General features: G+C 48.6%; 1 protein-coding gene across 3 annotated transcripts in view; it reads right to left on the minus strand.

Moving 5' to 3' along the window:
- The window catches only part of FLNB (filamin B), a 162,228-nt gene extending 145,889 nt beyond the window's left edge, over nt 1-16,339 (minus strand). For all 3 annotated transcript variants that reach the window (XM_003410043.4, XM_003410042.4, XM_003410040.4), the window contains exon 1: nt 15,879-16,339. In XM_003410043.4, the coding sequence (XP_003410091.2) occupies nt 15,879-16,170 (292 nt within the window). In that variant the 5' untranslated portion in view covers nt 16,171-16,339. The remainder of the gene's footprint in view (nt 1-15,878) is intronic.
- Nucleotides 16,340-19,528: the final 3,189 nt, after the last annotated feature.

Genomic DNA, 19,528 nt, shown 5'->3' on the forward strand with positions numbered 1-19,528 from the left:
CAGAAGGGAGAGAAGAGGTGCCCAGGGCCGAGGGAGGGACAAGTCAGGCTCCTGGGGGGTGGTACACCCCCCTCTGCCCCAGATGGAAAGTGCGAGAGGCAGTCAGCCCAGCCTCACACCCGGCAGGAATTGACTGGAAAACACCTGTGTTTTCTAGCTCCGCTGTGTTTCTCCTCCTCCACTAAAGCCCTGAAACGAGAAGTAGGAGCCACCCCCATGGCATTAACATGGAGGGCTCATTTTTTCCAAAGGAGGCAGACAACCTCTTAGCATTAACGCTCCCAACCATGACACAGTAGCAGTGGCTCGCGTTTATGCACCAGGCACAGGGCTATGGGCTGCAGAGGCAGATTCTCTTTTACACCTCAGAACCCTGTAAGGCTGACCATTGTATTGTCACCATTGTACATATGGAAACAGGTCCTGGGGGAGAAGCAGCCTGCTAGGTCAGCCAGCTATAAAGGGGCAGAGCCAAGACTCAGACCCATGAGTGAAGGCATCACCAGGACACTATGGCTGCCTTCCATAAGAGCATTTTCCCAGAGGGTGGTCTGTGAAAGGCAAAACCAGGAAGAGAAATGGGAAGGAAGGGCATTCCAAGAGACAAGAAAGAAAGGAGGAGCAAAGAAACTAGTTTAAAAAAATAGATCTATTAGCCAAAGAGGGAAAGTGAGGAAAGACGTCAAGAACACTTGGCACCTGTTTTCTACCCTCAAAAGAAACTTGGCCAGAAGACCAGGGGCCACTGGCTAAAGGTTCCCTACCCAACACTCAAAAACCCAGGCCACCTCTTCTTCCAAAAACAACTCATTAGGTGCCAGGCATCTTTGAACAATTTCTGGACAGAATCCCAACCACCTCTCCCCTTCCTAGATAACTGAGTCACTTCCTCCTCGAATCTGAAAGGGCCACAACAGGTGGGGGGAGGAGAAAGAGGAAAGTGGAGGGAGGCGGGTGGGGCAAGTGGAAAGACAGGGAGAGGGGAGAGGAAAGGAGCGGGCAGTGATCACAGTTCATGGGGTACTTGCCGTCCACCAAGGACTGGGCAAAATGCTTTGCAGGGATTGCAACAGTCAATTTCAATAATACCAGGGGGAGTACTATTACGGGCCCAGGACACTGAACCTCAGAGAGGCCAAGCAACTTTCCCCAAGTTTCCTGGCCACTAAGAGGCGGGGTCTATCTGACCATCCTCTTAATCACACTGACGAAGTGGATCAATCTGTATCACGAAGTGGTTTCTATTCCATCTACTTTGCCTCAAACAAGGCTGAGACAGGATGGCTCTATGGACCTGGTATCCTAAGGGCTGCTGGGAAAATAGTCTCTGAAAAACCAATGTCATGAAGACCGTCTGGCTGCATATGATTCTCAGACTTCAGCAAGTTCCCAAGCTTTTAATTTTTATGAAGTTCCGTTTATTTATTTTGTCTTTTGCTGTCCAGGCTTTTGTTATTATATTAGATAATCCGTTGTACAAAGCTAGGCCTGTCAGCCTTGCCCCTGCATTTTCTAACTGCCTCCACAAATAACTGCCTCCTTTGCCATGAGACCAGAAGTAGATGGTGCCCAGATACTGTTACTGAACATTTTGATCAAAGATTCTATAGAATTCTGGTTAAAAGGAGAGAATTGCAGAACAGAATTTCAGATTCGCATGGAATCCAGATTTTCTGGAGCCATGGATGCTGGATGAACCTCCAAAGCTACTGCCCTAAAATAATCTTTAAATCTTAAACCAAAATATCCCCTGAAGTCTTCTGAAAACCAAAGAGTAGTTTAGCTTAACTAGTAAAAACTGTCTGTCTTGAGCCTTGTGCTCTTTTAAGATCTATCTATATGGGATCAAATGGACAACAGCAACTCAAAAGATTAGATAGGACACTTAGGTGGCAATGAGTTCATACTAATAGGGGAGGAACAACTCAGAAAAGGAGGGTGAGAATGGTTCCACAACTTGAAGAATATAATCAATGTCACTAAATTATACATGTAGAAATTGTTGAATTGGTCTATGTTCTGCTGTGTATATTCTCAATTAACAATAAAAATTTTTTAAATTTTTTTAAGTTCCCAAGTAGCCAAGGATAAACCAAGTTGCCCATCTACATTCTGCTAGGGACTCATTTTAGACATATTTAAACTGCTCTGGAGCTAAGCAACTAAAAGTTAAATGAGTGATGTGTGCATAACATGATGAATGTAATCAATGTCACTGAAACATACAGACTTTAAACTTAAATTGTAAAAAAATGTTGAAATGGCAGATGTTTTGTTTTATATATACAGATACATATAACCAGTCGCCATCAAGTCAGTTCTGACTCATGATGACCCCACGTATGTTAGAGTAGAACTGTGCTCCACAGGGTTTTCAATGGTTGATTTCTGGGAAGCAGATCACCAGGCTTTTCTTCTAAGTTCCCTCTGAGTAGATGCGAACCACCAACGCCAAGTGTGTTAACCATTTATAACACCCAAGAACACCATGTATATATTTACCATAATTAAAAAAAAGTTAAATGAATTTCTGTGCTGGGCTGACCATAAGACAAGGTCATAAGAGTTATCAAATATAATAACTATCATTAAGAGACCCTGGAAGTCCTGGACATCTAGGTCAATTGGCATTACAATGTTTCTTAAAGAAAATGCTCTGCATCCCACTTTGGTGAGTGGCATCTGGAGCCTTAAAAGCTAGCAAGCAGCCATCTGAGATACGTCATTTGGTCTCAACCCACCTGCAGCAAAGGAGAAAGAAGAACACCAAAGACACATGGAAAATATGAGCCCAAGAAACAGAAAGGGCCACATAAGCCAGAGACCAGAAGAACTAGATGGTATCCGGCCACCACCAATGACCGCCCTGACAGGGAACACAACAGAGAGTTCCTGACAGAGCAGGAGAAAACTGGGATGCAGAACTCAAATTCTAGTAAAAAGACCAGACTTAATGGTCTGATTGAGACTGGAGGGACCCTGGAAGACACGGCCCCCTGACTCTCTGTTAGCCCAAACCTAAAACCATTCCCAAAGCCAATTCTTCAGACAAAGATTAGACCGGACTATAAGACATAAAATGGTACTGGTAAGGAGTGTGCTTCTTAGCTCAAGTGGATACATGAGACTAAACAGGCAGCTCCTGTATGGAGGTGAGATGAGAAGGCAGAGGGGGACAGGAGCTGGTTGAATGGACACAGGAAATCTGGGGTGAAAAGGATGAGTGTGCTATCTCATTATAGGGAGAGCAACTAGAGTCACATAACAATGTATACACAAATTTTTGTATGAGAAACTAACTTGAACTGTAAACTTTCACTTAAAGCACAATAAAAAAAGAGGAAAAAAGAGAGAGAGACCCTGGAAGTCTCAATAAAAGTTGGTCCTTTAAACTTTTAAGAGACAGAAAGTGGCTGGAACACCCCTACTGGACCAAGAGAGACTTGCAACCATAATGAAACTCAAATAAGGTCTCCATTTTAATGCCGGCCAAAAGGTCAGCAGTAACTCAAGGATGACTCTTGTTACAACCATTAGCCTGACCAAAATGATTTCCCAAAACGTTCTAGTCCACAGTCTCTCTCTTTTTTTTTTTTTTTTTCCCTGAGAAAATACATCTCCCCCTTCCTCATTCCAATCAAAGGGCACTGTGAGCAAAATTCCCCAAAAGTAGGAAAAGATTCATTAAGATTCTTTATAGGTATGTGTTTTTTCCATCGTATTTTTCTGCGTTCTTGCCATTTTTTGCAAAGACTAAGAACTACAAATGTAATTCTTTAAATCTAAAAAAAAAAAACTTACTTGGAGTGAATTTTGGAAGATAATGGCTTTCCTTTGGGAAAGAAGTAGAGCGGGAGGATTAAGGGCTCAGATGAAAGTCTCAGTCACAACCTGTCATATACTGGCTGGCCAAGCCTGGGTGTGCCTCAGTTTCCTCATCCGTGTAACAGGGATTGCAACAATAAGTACATTTCAGGGCTGTAATAAGGTTTCACTTAGATATTATTGAAAAGCATTTACCACAAAGTACAGTTCTTAGTAGGTGCTCAATATATGTTCCTTATTATTACAAACTACTGTTATGCTATTCTGACTCTCTGTGGCTTCCTGTCATATCCATATTCTGAGCTCACATGTCAACTTTGAAAAGGCTTTGTTCTCTAACAGTTGAAGCAAACCACAGACATTCAGAGAAAGAATGTGACGTGTTAAATTCTTAAAATTCAGTGTCACAGCTTCAAAACCCAAACCAAACCCATGGGCTCATGGAGTCAATTCTGACTTGCAGCGACCCTGTAGGATAGAGTAGAACTGCCTCATGAGGTTTCCAAGGCTGTAAATCTTTATAGAAGCAGACTGCCACACCTTTCTCCTGCACAGTGGCTGGTGGGTTCAAACAATCGACCTTTTGGTTAGCAGCCGAGTGCTTAACCACTGAGCCACCAGGGCTCCTAGCACCATGGCAAACACGAGTGTTCCACTGGGAGTCTAGAACCAGGCATCCGCTACCCAGAATTCCTACTTCACTACAGGTTGCCAAGGACCATTGTTTTGCATTTCGTGAAAGCAAATACATTGCAAATGAGTCAGTGAACCAGACTTAATCCAACCTATCCACGCCAAAGAGCTCAGAGCCACAGCGGTGAACGGGAGATACAGCTCCCGCCCCTGGCACACTGGAGATTTCTGTGATGGACAAAGACAGGCAGGTTAGGAAACCAATACAGTGCAGTAAGCTACAAAATGGGGTAGGGGAGGCTGTGGGTGCCCAGGGGAGGGCCCGGTGGGGATGGTTTAAGAGATGCTCGCTGAAGGAAGCGTAAGGTGACACCTGGATCACTTCCTGTAAAGGACTCCCTGACGGCAGAGGCATTCCCCAGGTGCCAGTTCACCTCCTTTAGTGGAGATAAGGAATATGACAGTCACTGCCCAGGTGCTTTCAAGCCAACCTCCACCAGGGATCCTCCACCAGGATACTTTCTGGGTCCTGCCCCCCATGACAGGACACTCCATGGAGGGGCCTCTTCGGGCCCAGAACCTGGAACTCTGTCCATCTAACAGAAACTCCAAGTCACAAAAGCCTAGCTTGTAGGGTCTCAGCTCAAAGCCCTTAGCACCCAACTGACAGGGCCTCGTCTTGCACCCTGGACTGCTCTACCCCACCAAGGGCAATACCACTTTGTTCTCTGGCAAGCAGTTGCTCCCCACAGGCTGCGAGATGCCAAGTAATTCTTGTTTCCCTGGAATCGGAGGCTGCAGGGAAATCAGAGTGCTTCACACAAGCAGCTCAGTTCATTTTTTCAGTTGCTGTCGAAGTGACCCCATGTGTGTCAGAGTAGAACTGTGCTCCACAGGGTTTTCCAGAAGTAGTTTGCCAGGCCTTTCTTCCAAGGCACCTCTGCCTGAGACCCTCCAACCTTTCAATTAGCAGTCTGTTAATCAAAAGGCTGGCAGCTGGAATCCACCAGCTGCTCCTTGGATACCCTATGGGGCAGTTTGGGTGTTAAATATTTGCACCACCCAGGTAGTTGGGGGCAGGGGGAAGCGGGATGCAGGGCATTTGGGGGAGCAGGACAGAGAGCAAGGAATCTGATTTTAACCACCAAGAATCCTTCCATAACCCAGCCCCCAGGCAGGGCCAGCCTCTCCCTCAGGCACAAATGCCGCTGTAAGGCATAAAGTAACACCATTCCTCTCTGTGGAAGGTACACTGGCTGCTGCTTGCTTTTTTTAATCTTAAAATTTTAATTTATGGGCCACAGCAAATTTACACAGTTCTTGCCACAAAGCCTCACCCATTTCCCTATGGCTCGAAAGCCAAAATTCCACCCTGTGTTCCAAATAATTCCAACCTCTTTGGTTCCCTTTATATCTGAAAGGAAATTCCAGAAAAGTCGTCTGGCATGGCAAAAGCTGACCAGCCTTATGAAAATACCCAGAAAGGTGACCCATTTAGTCAAAGGAGCTTTCAGATCTCCATGAGAAAAGGAATTCATGCCAGCATAAAGGGCCTACAGAGAGAGAACGGGAGTGTTGTGTTAACGCCCAGACCTTTCAACAAGCCAGCCCTGCGATTTCTGGGGAGGTAGGCTGAGCTCTGAATCAGCCAGACAGACCAGCCTTCTCTCTCAGAAGGAGAGCTGCAGAGAATACCCTGGGGAAGACAAGTTCAGCTCTGGTGCACACAGCTTCACGCTGTGAAGAACAGCGGGAGGGCTGCCTGGAAGGTTCCTGGAGGATTAGCGGAAAGCCACTTGCTTGGATTGGAAGCAGGCTGCCCACTTGTGCCATGTTCACCAGACTGATAAAAGTCAAGTTGCTCAGTTCGGCAAACATAACCCAGCACACCCTGCTACCTACCAGTGATGTTTAAAGGTAGAAGGAAGATGTGGCTGAAGTCATTTCAGATGGGGCACAGCTGTGCCAATGGCTACGGTCACCAAGGATCTCCCACCATAGCTGGATCTCAACACAGCCCCCCAACATCCACCCTGAGATGGGCACCGTGAGCCCCACAGGACTGCAAAAAACCCAAAACAGACAGACCCACTGCCCTTGAGTCGATTCCCACTCATGGTGACCCTATAGGACAGAGGAGAATGGCCCCATAGGGTTTCCAATGAACGGCTGGTGGATTCAAACTTCTGACCTTTTGTTTAGTAGCCTGAGCTCTTAACCACTGCTCCACACAGGACTGCAGTCAAGAGGAATTCCAAGGTACCTCCTTCCTCTCCTCTGCCTGCCAGGCCTCACAAAGACAGCCCTGCCTGGCTCCCCCCAAAGTAACCTTTGGTTGGTTCCTACCACCTGGGTCTGTAGTGACATCACTATCCCCACTCCTTCCCCCAGTCAAACAAAGCAAGGAAAGAGCTAGAGAAACCAAAGCTCTTGCAGGGCTGGAAATGGTAAGAAGGCAAATAGGCCAAAAAAAGTTTTTGTCCTGTAATTTCACATTAATCAAGCACAAATGAGTAAAGTTACAGGCAAAACAAAAAGAAACAAAACCAAATCAGTGGAAAACTGTATCTCACGTAGTCTCACTACGGTAAAGCCTGCGAAAGCTGGAACCTGTGTAAGGCAGAAACCTGCCAGAGACGGAAAATGCAAATATCTGCCACCAATATACTCGTACCTTACCTGTTGCCATCGAGTCAATTCCGACTCCCTCCACCAATATAGACCGACAGAAAAGTGCTAAGAGTAACCCTGTCAAAGGCAGAAAACTTGCGAGACCTGGAAAAACAAGGCAGTCCCATTGACTTCCAGCTCTCACCGGTTACACTGTGCGTTTTACTTTACAAGCGCGGTATGAAGCTTTACAGCTTGATGCAGACATCATGCCTGTTCTTTGGAGTAAGGCAGATTTGAGCCTCAGTTTCTTCATCTGTAAAACAGAAATGGATATAAAGCCACCCACTTTGCAGGGTTGTAACAAGGACTAGAAGTAACAAAGGTAAGGCACTCAGGACAGTGCATAAGCACACAGTAGGCATGTAAAAAATAGCAGACATTACATTAGAGAATGCACCTATGCGTGTGCACACCTTGACACCAGGTACCCAGCCAGCATCATTCATACGCTTTCTTGGTACAGAGAATCACCAAGACCTGCAGAAGGACAAATGTACATCTCACAAAGCTTTCTACCCGTGCTGCTTGGAGAAGCCAGGTTTTGATGATGGTGGCAAGGAGAAAGTCAGATGTTCTGTCAGAATAACTCATTCTTATAGCCAGTCTTGGAGCCCTGGTGGCTCAGTGGTTAAGAGCGCGGCTGCTAACCAAAAGGCCAGCAGTTTGAATCCACCAGCCACTCCTTAGAAACCCTATGGTGCAGTTCTACTCTGTCCTAGAGGGTCACTAGGTGGTAGAATCAACTCAATGGCAACCGGTTCGGTTTTGGTGGGTAGCCAGTCTTGACTGAGTAAAAAAAGCCAAACTGCTTCTTGACTAACAAAAACTGAAAAAACAAACCCGTTGGCGTCAAGTCGATTCCTACTCATAGCGACCCTAAAGGACAGAGTAGAGCTGCCCAAAGGGTTTCCAAGGAGCACCTGGTGGATTCGAACTGCTGACCTTCTGGTTAGCAGCTGTAGCTCTTAACCACTACACCACCAGGGTTGTCTCTTGACTTATAGTTCATGAAAATTTTGGTCAAGAACATTCTGTTGTATAAAGGCTGGTCAAAAAGGATCAGGGAGGGCAAATGTTCTTTGGTAAATTCTGTAATTAGACAATGGGCGCAAATAAGAGCCCATCAAATTGTTTTTATAACTGAACAGTTTGCAAAGGCTTTACAACAACCATTTACAAAAGTTTATTTTAATGAACTTAATGAACATATTTCAGGCAACTGCTGTAAGGCTCCTAGGAAAACAGCAGTAACTTCATATAATTCAGTATTTTTCTTGCCAGAAAAAAAAAAAAAGAAACCCAGGCCACTTCGATTCTAAATGGGAATGATTAAAATACCCCGTAGTTCCATCCTTTTTACCATGTATTCCAACTCTCTCCTACTGTTTCATCACTTTAAACATAAAGGGAGCCCTTTGGTTTTCTAATCATGTTTCCCAAGAAGCCCCCTCCCTAGCATATGGACCAAATTTCCCATGGAAAGTGAGCTAGGCATGTTAAAAATACAAGACCACCTTTCCAGGCCCTGTTGAGTAAGGTAGTCACTTACAATAACCAGAGCCAATCTGATCGTTTTTGAGCACATAACTAGCTTTACAATGGCAATGTAAGATGGCTTCTAGAAAAATGTCATGAAAGGCAATTTTAACCATTACAAGAGCAGGAAAAAGCACCCATTTAGATTGAAATGGCTCGTTCCAATTGCTTTATGTTAAAGCTATTGTTGGGGGCAGGGGTTATAATTGCAGATCCAGCTCCCTGACTGAGGATAATCAAAGATGAAAACTAAATGTATCACACTACAGTATGGCAAAAGAAAAAAGAACTAAATGCAGAAACGCAGCTTCTCAGAGGCTTCCACAGTCAGGCATGTGTACACCAAGGTGCATAAGATAATCCATGAGAAATCAGGAAAAACCAGGTCTTATATTTGAACCTGTTATTTAAAAGGGAATTAAACTTCACTAATATTAATATTTAATATACAGATTGACAGTGGTATATTATTTTAAAAAACCAAAACAGAAAAAAAAAAAAAATGCACTGCTGTCAAGTTGATATGGACTCATAGCAATCCCGGAGGACAGAGCAGAACTGCCCCACAGGCTCTTCGAGGCTGTAAATTTTTATGGAAGTGGACTGCCACGTCTTCCTCCCACAGATAGGCTGGTGGGTTCCAACCACTGACCTTTCGGTTGGCAGCCGAGCGCTTTAACCACTGCATCACCAGCATTCCTGGTATATGTATATAGCTAACAAATAAATATACATATACACAGAAAGGGCATATTAATACCTTTTACTGATATGAATGACTGGAGCAAAGCACTTGCGAGATCCCCAAGTTAGATGACCCATTTCAGCCGTATTCACCAGCCCTACACAAAGCTCGCTCACAGAGGACACTCAGCTGGCAGCCTTCAGCCTCAGAAGGCCCTTTGTGAGCCTGTCCCACCTGTCTCTTCACTGCCTCTCTGACACTTGCACTGTGACCTCCAGCCCTACAGACACGGCCCACGTGGTCTCTCTCACTAGCTTACACACACCTCCAGGACTTCACAGGCCGCGTTCTCTGCCTGACATGGTCTTGTACTCCTGTGAGCATCTGGCTGTCTGCTCACTTGCTCAGTTAAGCTTTAGGTTTTAGCTTAAAGGCCTCTTCCTCCAGGGAGCCCTCCACCCTAGCCTGGGGGTAGGTGCTCTTGCTCTCCAGAGAGCTTATCGTCTGGGTCCTGGCTACTCAGAGTGAGGTCTGGGAGCTGTCTGGAAATGCAGAAGCTCAGCCTTCACCCCAGACCTACTAAATCAGACCCACACCTTTAACAACGTCCTTAGGTGGCTTGTGTACACCTTAAGGTTTGAGAAGCTCTGCTCTCTGCGACACTCCCTGGCTGCTTGCCGCTGCTCCCCACTGAGCTGTGTATGAGGCAAGCAGGGGCCATGACTGGCTCTTTATCCCTGTGGCCCCAGCACCTGGCACTGGGCCTGATTCCGAGCGGGTCTTTCATGTATTTGCCGAATGACGAAAGGAAGAAGTGAAAGATGTCGAGAGGCATCTTCACCAGACACTTCAGGTGGAGGGGAGAGGGAACAGCCAGCATGACAGGTAACAGTAACAGGACTCCAAAAACATCTGAACTGGCCAGAAGAGCAGATGGAAGACAAGACAAAGGCCTGGCCTTGGGTTCAAAGGCACACTAATAGTAATAATAAAGCCAAGCATTGTACTACACCTTAACCTACTCATACACAATGCTCTTGCAGCCCGAAGGTAGGAACTATTCATGTCTTCCATGTTACAGATGGGGAAGCTGAGGCAGTGGACCAAGGCTGCACAGCAGTTAGGGGCCAGAGTGGGATTACAATCCAGGAAGTCTAGCTCCAGGTCCGTGCCCCGAATCATTAGTCTACAGTGTATCCAGTTTAGCCTCGTATGTACACACCTGGAGGCCATTTATGGAGCAAACAGGGTGACATGGCACCCCTGGCAATGGAGCCACTGGAGGCAAGGCCTCAAGACTTCATGCCCTGAGCATCTACAGCTCCGAGGAGCAAAGCAGCCATCCTTAACCAATGCAGCAGCCAACTTCACAACACCCACCTTGAAGCAGGACCTGCAGTGGGTGTCCCCAAAAGACATAATCTGGCTCCAAATCAAAGCCCTCCTTCAGCACAGACTCTACAAGAACGAAGAAGACTGCTGACCAGCACTCTGGCTCTGCGGGGCTAGAGGAGCACCACAGGGGCCCAACCGCCATCTGGAAGTGATTTGGCCCAGGGATTCGTGAAAGGGGTGGGAGGTTGGAATGACCAGCCACCCTGGAGCTTCCGTCCAGCTGGGAAACAAAGCTGCTGTGAATGGTCCCCAGAGGCAGTCATAACATCCCAGGGGTCATCCCTTTCCATGCAGGCAACACCCTCTAGACAGTCCATAACCACATTATAGCAAGTAGAATCAACAGTGGCCAACCAAGCTAGTCTCCCCATAGCAGCGCTGATTTTAAATGTCCTTCCAGTGTGCAGGAGCCCTGGAGACACAGTGGTTAAGCTTTCAGCTGCTAATCAAAAGGCTGGCAGTTTCAATCTACCAGCTGCTCCTTGGAAACCCAATGGGGCAGTTCTGCTCTGTCCTTCAGGGTCGCTATGAGTCGGAATCGACTTGACGGCAATGGGTTGGGTTTGGTTTTTTGCTACCTTATTTATTTAGCAGACACATAACACTTGCTATGTACCATGGACTGTTCCAAGCACATTAAAAAGTATTAACTTGTTTAGTCTGTATAACAACCTTTTAAAGAGGTAGTTATTAACCGCATTTTAGCAATAAGGAAACCAAGGCACAGACATTTCCTAACAGCTAGTTAGTGGCAGGTAGGATCTAAACCAAGAATCCTAACCACTGCATAAGCCACCTCTCACACTAATGTGGTGTCTTGGTGCAAACAGCCCAGATCTTGTTTCCTACTTTTTTAAACACTCTGGGTCTGAGGTATATTACCCAGAAGACACTCTGGCATTTGCTAGGTAGTCAAGAAAGGTTCTGGAGCCATGGAGGCTGGATGAACCCCTGAAATGACTGTCCTGAGATAATCTTTAAACCTTAAACCAAAAACAGCCCCTGTTTAAAGCCAAACAATAGTTTAGCTTAACTAGTAGACAATGTCTGCCTTGAACATTATGTTCTTTTAAAATCTATCTACATGGGATCAAATGGACAATAGCAACTCAAAAGATTAGACAGAAACCTTAGGGGGCAGTGAGTTTACGTTAATGAGGGAAGAACAGCTTAGAAAAGAAGGGTGAGAATGGTTGCACAGCTCGAAAAATGTAATCAATGTCATTGAATTGTACATGTAGAGACTGTCGAATTGGTGTCTGTTTTGCTGTGTATATTCTCAACAACAACAACAAAATAAATTATTAAAAGAAAGACAAGAGAGCGTTCTTTGTACATTATTTAGGAGGGGGTGGGACAAAAGGGAGAGAGGGAAAAGGGGCTGAGCAGCGTGGTAGAAACTCTGCCCAGTGACCCAACATCCCAGGGAACGTGTGTCCAGACCGCTCCAGGGCACTGGCCTGGCACAAGTGACTTCCGTAAACATTAGGGTCAGACCACATCCTCTGAAAAGGAAAGAATCCCTTTTTTTAAAGGACCAAACCAAAACACACCACCCAAACTTCTAGGCAACCCTTTCCTCCAAGCTGGCTGGGCTGCCTGGGGTCAGGAAGGTCTTTGGAAAAACAAGTAAATAAAACCGCCAGCTCCTGGCAGACAACTGGAATTAAATATGCTGAGGCCTCACTATGAGCTGCCCAGGACATAACAAGAAATAGAAGAAAATCTTCAGCTTTGGGATCGAGCCGAAAATGTGCCCACCCACCTTACAAAACAATCACAACCTGAGGAAACAGCCTGGGCTACCTTGCAGTGAAATCTAAGCAGTACAGCCATCGTCTGGCAGCGGTCTGACCATCTCACATCCCAGAGCTGGGCGCCCATACACAATTCTAATGTTATCCACAATGTGTATTCTTGGGAGTTTATCCAAGAGTATACAAGACCCATATTTGTTCAGTGATACTTTCCCTGATTATGGAGCAATGTGTCATCCATTAGGTAGCAAAAAATCTCCATAAAAAACACCAGTGAAGACAGAGTACCCATTCCCCAAAAGGTACATCTGGATACAAGAAGCAAACTTACTCCCTTCGCCTCCCAACATGGCACCCAACTCATGGGCCCCTCATCACAGCCCAGAGGATCAACCCTGTCGCTCACCAGGCCAAGTCCAGAGGCTCAAAGTGTGGGTGTCCGGCCACCACCCCAACATCCCAGACTTGCAAAACCCAATGTTACAGGGGCCCTTTGATGGGTGGGAGGGATGTTTTCTAACACAGGAAGGTAAGTTAGTTAAGGTTCAAGCTCAACAGCTGGAAAGACCTGAGTTCTAGTCATCATTAACAACCTGGGTGACCTCCGTGAGTTACTTCACTCCTGTGAACCTCAGTTTCCCCATCTTTAAATAGGGATAATAGTACTAACAACAGCGACAACAACAATAATAGCAACCATTTTCTGGCCAGGGACTGGGCCTAGGCCTTCACCCTTCCCTGTGACTTGCTAAAGTAGATCATTTTAGAGATAAGGAACTGATACTCAGGAAAGGTGATAATTGCTATCGGTAAGCACCACCAGGATTCAGGGGGGTGGTCAATGGAACACACTTAGGACAGTGCCCAGCACCACTGGGTGCCCCAAAATTGGAGTATTGCCACAGTCAGCACAGTGCAATATGACATAAGAAGTCAATACATAAACTGAAGTCCAAGTTGGATGTGACTTTTTGAAGGGCCATCACCAAGAACATTCCAGGAGTAGAGGGAGGAGGCCTCAGACATTACCCCTGCAGGAGTTCTGCCATTTGGCAAGTCTCCCTCCGGGTCTCCAAGATGCTGGAAAATCTGTTTGCTGTGAGATCTTTCTGGAGAGCATCTAGGTAGTCAATAACAGAAGTCATAAACATGGTCACACCCTTTGCCCCAAGAATGCCACTTTGGGGAATAAGGTCAAAGAAATAATTATAATTATAAAGGAAAAAAACAAATAAAACAATGTAACTTGTGGTGGGTCCACAGCAAAAAGCTGCCAACAGCCCACGTGGCGGGGGGCCGGGGAGAGGCTGACACTGGAATGTCAAGACAATGGGAGACACTAAGACCTGGGTTGGTTCAGGAATGAAAACCATGAGGACCATGCAGAAAAATGCAAGGGACCAAATAAAGTCCAAAATGAGACCTACAAGCTTCAGGCATGATGTGAATCTAAGCTAGAGCCTCTGCAAACAGTTGGCGAAATTAGGCAATCTGGGATTTTCTGGTGTTGTGGGTTTTTTTTTTTTTTCCCCCTCATTTTTTTAAAAGAGATTTCAAGTCATGGTTTGCTTTCTTTGTTCAGTTAATTAAATAAATACACATTTTTAAAACAAAGAAGAAAGGATCTAAATTGAGCCTGGCCAGGCCTTGAGATTCCTCAGAAGGAGGGTGGTTCCTGGAAAAGAAGGAATTCCAGGAGAATTCTGAGGCTAACTCTCCCCAAGAGAGGAGATGGGCCCTCAAAAAGAAGACAATAGCACCCCACGAAGCTCCCCTCTGCAGAGAAGGGCGGGGTGGCCATGGGGGGTGGAGAAGCCCTGTTGGGAGCCCAGCTGGGAGGCCAGACCAACAGGGCAGGTGGCAGCCATCTGGGCCCAGGAAACAGGAAGAAGCCCTACCCGCCAAGACAGGTGTGGGGGAAGGAAGGCGAGGGCGGGGCCCAGGGAAGGCCAGCCTAGAGGGAACTCCTTTCTGGCAGGAGAAAGTCCCAGCAGCCACGCCCACTTCTCTTCCTAGCATTGGGGTAACTTCTTTCGAAGAGACCCCAGGCCCAGGCCTGGAGGAGGAGGTACAGCCGCTCCCTGACAGGCCTCAACTGACAAAACATAGGTAGAGTGTACATGCGCACACAATCTCTCTGCACATAAGCACTGCACACTCAGCCGTGTACATCCGCACACTTTCTTTTGGTGCGTGCACGCGGGCGCGCGCACACACGCAACACACACCCTTCCCCCTGCCGTCACAGCCCACTTCGTCAGCAGCCTTGCCATCCTCCTGGAAGGCCCCAACTGCCCCAGGTCATGAGGGAGGCCTCACCCTACCCCCGCTTCTTCTTCTACAGCGGAGGGAGAGAGGAACCCAGACACCAACACCTCCCTCCTCTCAGGAAGACCCTGGTGTGGGGAGGGCGGAGAGGAACGAGAAGCCTCCTTCTAACTGTCGCCCACTTCCTTCAATTCTCAGCTGGGCTCTCGCTACATGGGTGACCCTAGGCACGTCAGTTAAGTCCCTGACGCCCTTATCTGAACAGACGGTCTAAAGAGACCCCAGCCCTCACGATGTCTAAGGATGGAAATCATTTTGAAGGCTGTTAGCACAGAACGGGGCTAGTTTGGGCTCCGTACACCGCAGCAGTCACCATTATCTCCACCACCTCTCAATTACAACTTCAGCCTCGGAGAGCGGGCTCACCCGGGGCTGCGCGGGGCCACAGCCGAGCTGCGAGCAGAGAGAGCCAGAAGGGACACACCCCCACGGCTCTCCTTCCAACCTCGGGACCCACACCCATTCCGGGGACGGCGGGGAGGGTACCAGGGCCCGTCTCCACCTGGGCTGGGAGACCCCAGGCGCAGAGAACGGTTCCTCCCCAGGTCTCCCTCGCCCCCCGGCCTTCGCGCCAACGCCCATTCCGCGGCCGCCAAGCGCACTGGCCTGGGCGCAGCGGGGAGAGCGCTCCGCGGAGCATCTGACTAGCGCCTCGCCCCCGGGGACGGCGGACGAAGGGGTTTCCAGTCCCCCAACTCCCTCAGGGACGCCCCAGGCGCGAAGAAATGCCACTTTCCCACCACTCCCCCTGCAGCCCCACCCCAAGCCCTCAACCCACAAGCAGCCTAGGCGCACCGCCGGGGCGCATGGCGGGGAGCGGGCACATGAAGGAGGTCCCAGCCCCGGAGGCGGCATCGGGGAAGGGGCCTTGGGCCTACGCCCCCATCGCCGGGGGCCGACTCCTCTCGCCTTCGCGCCCACACCCAGCCCGCGGCCGCTGGGTGTGGTGGGGGCGCGCTCTGGGGAGCCCCTGCCAGCGGCGGGGGCGCACGCGCGGGGCCCGGATGGTACCCCGGGCCGCAGCCTGGCCGGGTCAGGGTGCTCACCGATGGACACGAGCTTGATGCTCTCCCGGTCCAGGAACTCCAGCGCCACCGACACATTCTCGAGCTGCATCTGGCGGAAGGTGGGCCGCTGGTGGTACTTGCGGTACATGCGCTTCTGGCTGAGCACCTCCAGCAGCGCGATGAGCCGCAGCCCGTCGCTCAGGTCTGTCTGCAGGTTCCCGATGCGTTTGTTCACGCACTTGAGGTGCTCGTTGCACCAGCGCGTGAACGTGTTCTGCTGGATCTTCTTCCACGGTGCGTCCTCCGCCAGGTCCTTCTCGGTTACCGGCATCCTGGCGGCGGGAGGAGGGATAGGACGCGGAGAGCTGCAGGGAACTGGTGTCGGGAGGCCCAGGGGTCGGGGGAGCGCGAACTAAAGCCGGTGCAGGAGCGGGAATCGAACTCACTGCTGCTACCGGAGCCGCGGCCGGGGTTGCTCTGCGCCGTCTGCCCCTGGCCGCAAGAGGCCCCTGGCCCCGCGCCTGCGCGCTAAGCCGCCCCGCCCCCCGAAGCCCCGCCCCGTCCTCGGGCGGGAGTTCCCGGGCCGCGCTCGCCCCCTGCTGCCCGTAGTGGGCACTGCGCCCCGTTCCGAGTCGTCCTGGTAACCCTCATTTCGCGCTCAGGCAGGATTCCTGGCCAAGGGGCTTAGGGCTCCTTAAGGAGAAGGGCAACTGGCTCTGGGTGGTGGGAAGGCAGGGGGCTGGACAGGATGGGCGGGGACCGTGGTGTCGGTCATGGGGGAGGTGCCGGTGGAGAGGGGCTTTTCATCCATCTATAGATTTAATAAGAGTTTTTATTGAGCTCTTGTGTGTGCCAGGCACCATGTTAGGGACTGGGAGACGTCGTGAGGGAAACACATTTTGTTATATGAGTTATAATCATATGAGTTATAATATTATCAATAGCATTTATTGAATGCCGACGGTCTGGTAGGTCCTCTCTTCTCAGCACGTATCGCCCAGTGGTCATCAAGGCAGGCTTGTTCCCTAACTTCGGAAGAGAAGAAGGAGTCAGCAATCACAGCTAGTGGTAGTAGTAATACACGCACACACACACACAAATTTATTATCTTACGGTTCTTTAGGTTAGATGCCCCTCACATGACTCACTGAGCTGAAATCATGTTGGCTAGGTGTATTCCTTTCTAGAGGCCTTAGGGTGGAATCTGTTTCCTTGCCTTTTCCAGCTTCCAGAGGCCACCCACGTGCCTTGGCTTGTGGCACCTTTCTCCATCAGCAAAGCCAGCAACCTCAGCCCGAGTCCTCCTGCTGCCATCTCTCTGGATCTCCATAAAAAAAAAAAAAAAAAAAAATTTTTTTTTTTTTTAGCCACACTTTATGCTCACTCTTAAAAAAAAAAACAAAAAAAAAAAACCTTGTGATTACACAGAACCCTTGGGTAGTGAGAACAGTTATTGCACTCAGCTGCTAACTGAAAGGTGGAGTTTTGTCCCAGAGGCACCTCGGAAGAAAGGCCTGGCGAGCTACTTCCAAAAAATGAGCTATTGAAAACCGTGGAGAGCACAGTTCTACTGTAACACACATGGGGCACCGTGAGTTGGGTCAACAAAAAGGCAACTGGTTATTGGGTATGGTTACATTGGGCTCACCCAGATGATCCAGGATAATCTCTCTATCTTAAAAGACAGCTGATGATCAAATTTAAGTCCATCAGCAACTTTAATTCCCCTTTGCCATATAAGGTAACATATTAACAGCTTCCTGGATTAGGACATGGACATCCTTGAGGGGCCATTGTTCTGTCTGCCACATCATGCACTGAGTACTTTCTCTTGTACTCATCCAGGCTCTGAGTTACATGCTGGAATACAGCCGAGACCCAGGCCAGGCCTCTGCTGTCAACAGCTTGAATAACTATTTGTACTTATTACGCACCTACTGTGTACCTGTGCTAGGCACTATGTAAGCAATTTCCATGCCCTTGACCCCATTTGACAAGAGGAAACTGAGTGGTTGGTACAGGGCCCCACAGCACAGTTAGAACTAGAATCAAGCCTGTAAGACTTGCAAGATTCAGTCTCTTGTGGGAGGGGAGAGAGAGAGGCATAGGGTGCCCTGGGACCAGAGAAGTGGCACCTAATCCAGGCTTAGGCGAAGGGGATCAGGCCAGGCAGGCTTCCTGGAGGAAGAGGGGTTGACCAGGACAGAGATCAAGAGCTTCTAATCCTGGGGGCTGCCCAGGAGAGGCCAGCAGATTGTGGGTGAACGCATACAACACTGAAGTGCTTTGCTTGGAAAGATCGCCTTGCTCGCTGGATGTGCTCACAACCGGCTGGGGGTGAGAGTGTGTATTACCTGGCCCTGGCCCGTAGCAGGGTCTCCATAAATATTTGAATGCTCATTTCCTTCATTAGAGATTAGGTGAAGAGGTTTGCTGGAGCTCAGCTGGTAAAGACCAGACAAAATAGGATTTGAACCTGGATCTGACTCCAAAGTATTCTGCCTGAGGGTCCCATGCTGCCCCCCAGCCTGGGACTTGCCTTTGTCCACACAATGGGCTCCCTGAACAGTGAATTCACTAGAGGCAGATGGTAACCTTTGCCTTCCCTGTGCCCAAGGCTCCCAGTGCCTCATGCGTTCCTCCACCCAAACTCATCCATCAAAACTTATCGACCAGTGTCTCACTCCCTTAGGGACCTCCTCCCTGCTAGGTGAGACTGAAGCTAATGTCATCGACTCAGCCCACTCAGCAGCTGCTAATGTGCTAAGTTTCTCCTTTCTTCTGTTTCTGTTTTACTATGCCTTGGCTCAACTAATAAGCCCTGCATGTAAATATCCAGTCTACTTCACTCTGAGCTGAGACAGCCCTGTCCTGGGACAGACCAGGTGATTCTCATCACACTACTGAAAGAAGCCCAGGAGTTCTCTACCAGTTACCAGTTGCCATTCAGTCGATGCTGACTCAGGGTGACCTCCTGTGTGTGAGAGTAGAACTGAGCTCCATGGGGTTTTCAGTGGCTGATTTTTTGGAAGTAGATGGCCAAGCCTTTCTTTCGAGGTGCCTCTGGTTAGCAGTTGAGTGCTTTAACTGTTTGTACTGCCCAGGGACTCCAGGAGTTCTCTAAAAACCCAAACCCAAAGCTGTTGCTGTCGAATAGATTCTGACTCATAGCGACCCAATAGGACAGACTAGAACTGCCCCATAGTGTTTTCAAGGAGCGTCTGGTGGATTCGAACTGCCAGCCTTTTGGTTAGCGGCCAAATTCTTAACCACTGTGCCACTAGGGCTCCAGAAGTTCTCTCTAGAGTGATTTTTAGGAGGGGGGGGCTCAACAGCCAGGATGGAGGGGTGGCCAGTGGCTTTAGAAATGAGGGAAAATGCAGACAGATCTTCAGATGACTCTTTATCAATATTTGAAAAGAAATGAGGCCCCAAAACCTCAACGCGGCATTTCTGCAGAGAGCATTTTAGCGAGTGCTTTCCAGGCCTCCCATTCATACTCGTGGTCACAGGTTTCCCTGGTCTCTTGGTGGAACCCCTGAGAGTAGAAGGGAGTAGAAGTGGAAGCACAGACTCTGGCCCCTCATTCGCACATGCGAGTCACGGTAAGAGTTTTGGGCTGAAGTGCAGTTGCCGTTTGCTGTGGTCAATTGCTGAAGAAGGGCAAGGCTCCTGTCCTGTCATCTCTG

Source organism: Loxodonta africana, chromosome 22, assembly GCF_030014295.1.
Source record: "Loxodonta africana isolate mLoxAfr1 chromosome 22, mLoxAfr1.hap2, whole genome shotgun sequence".
Classification (NCBI taxonomy): domain Eukaryota; kingdom Metazoa; phylum Chordata; class Mammalia; order Proboscidea; family Elephantidae; genus Loxodonta; species Loxodonta africana.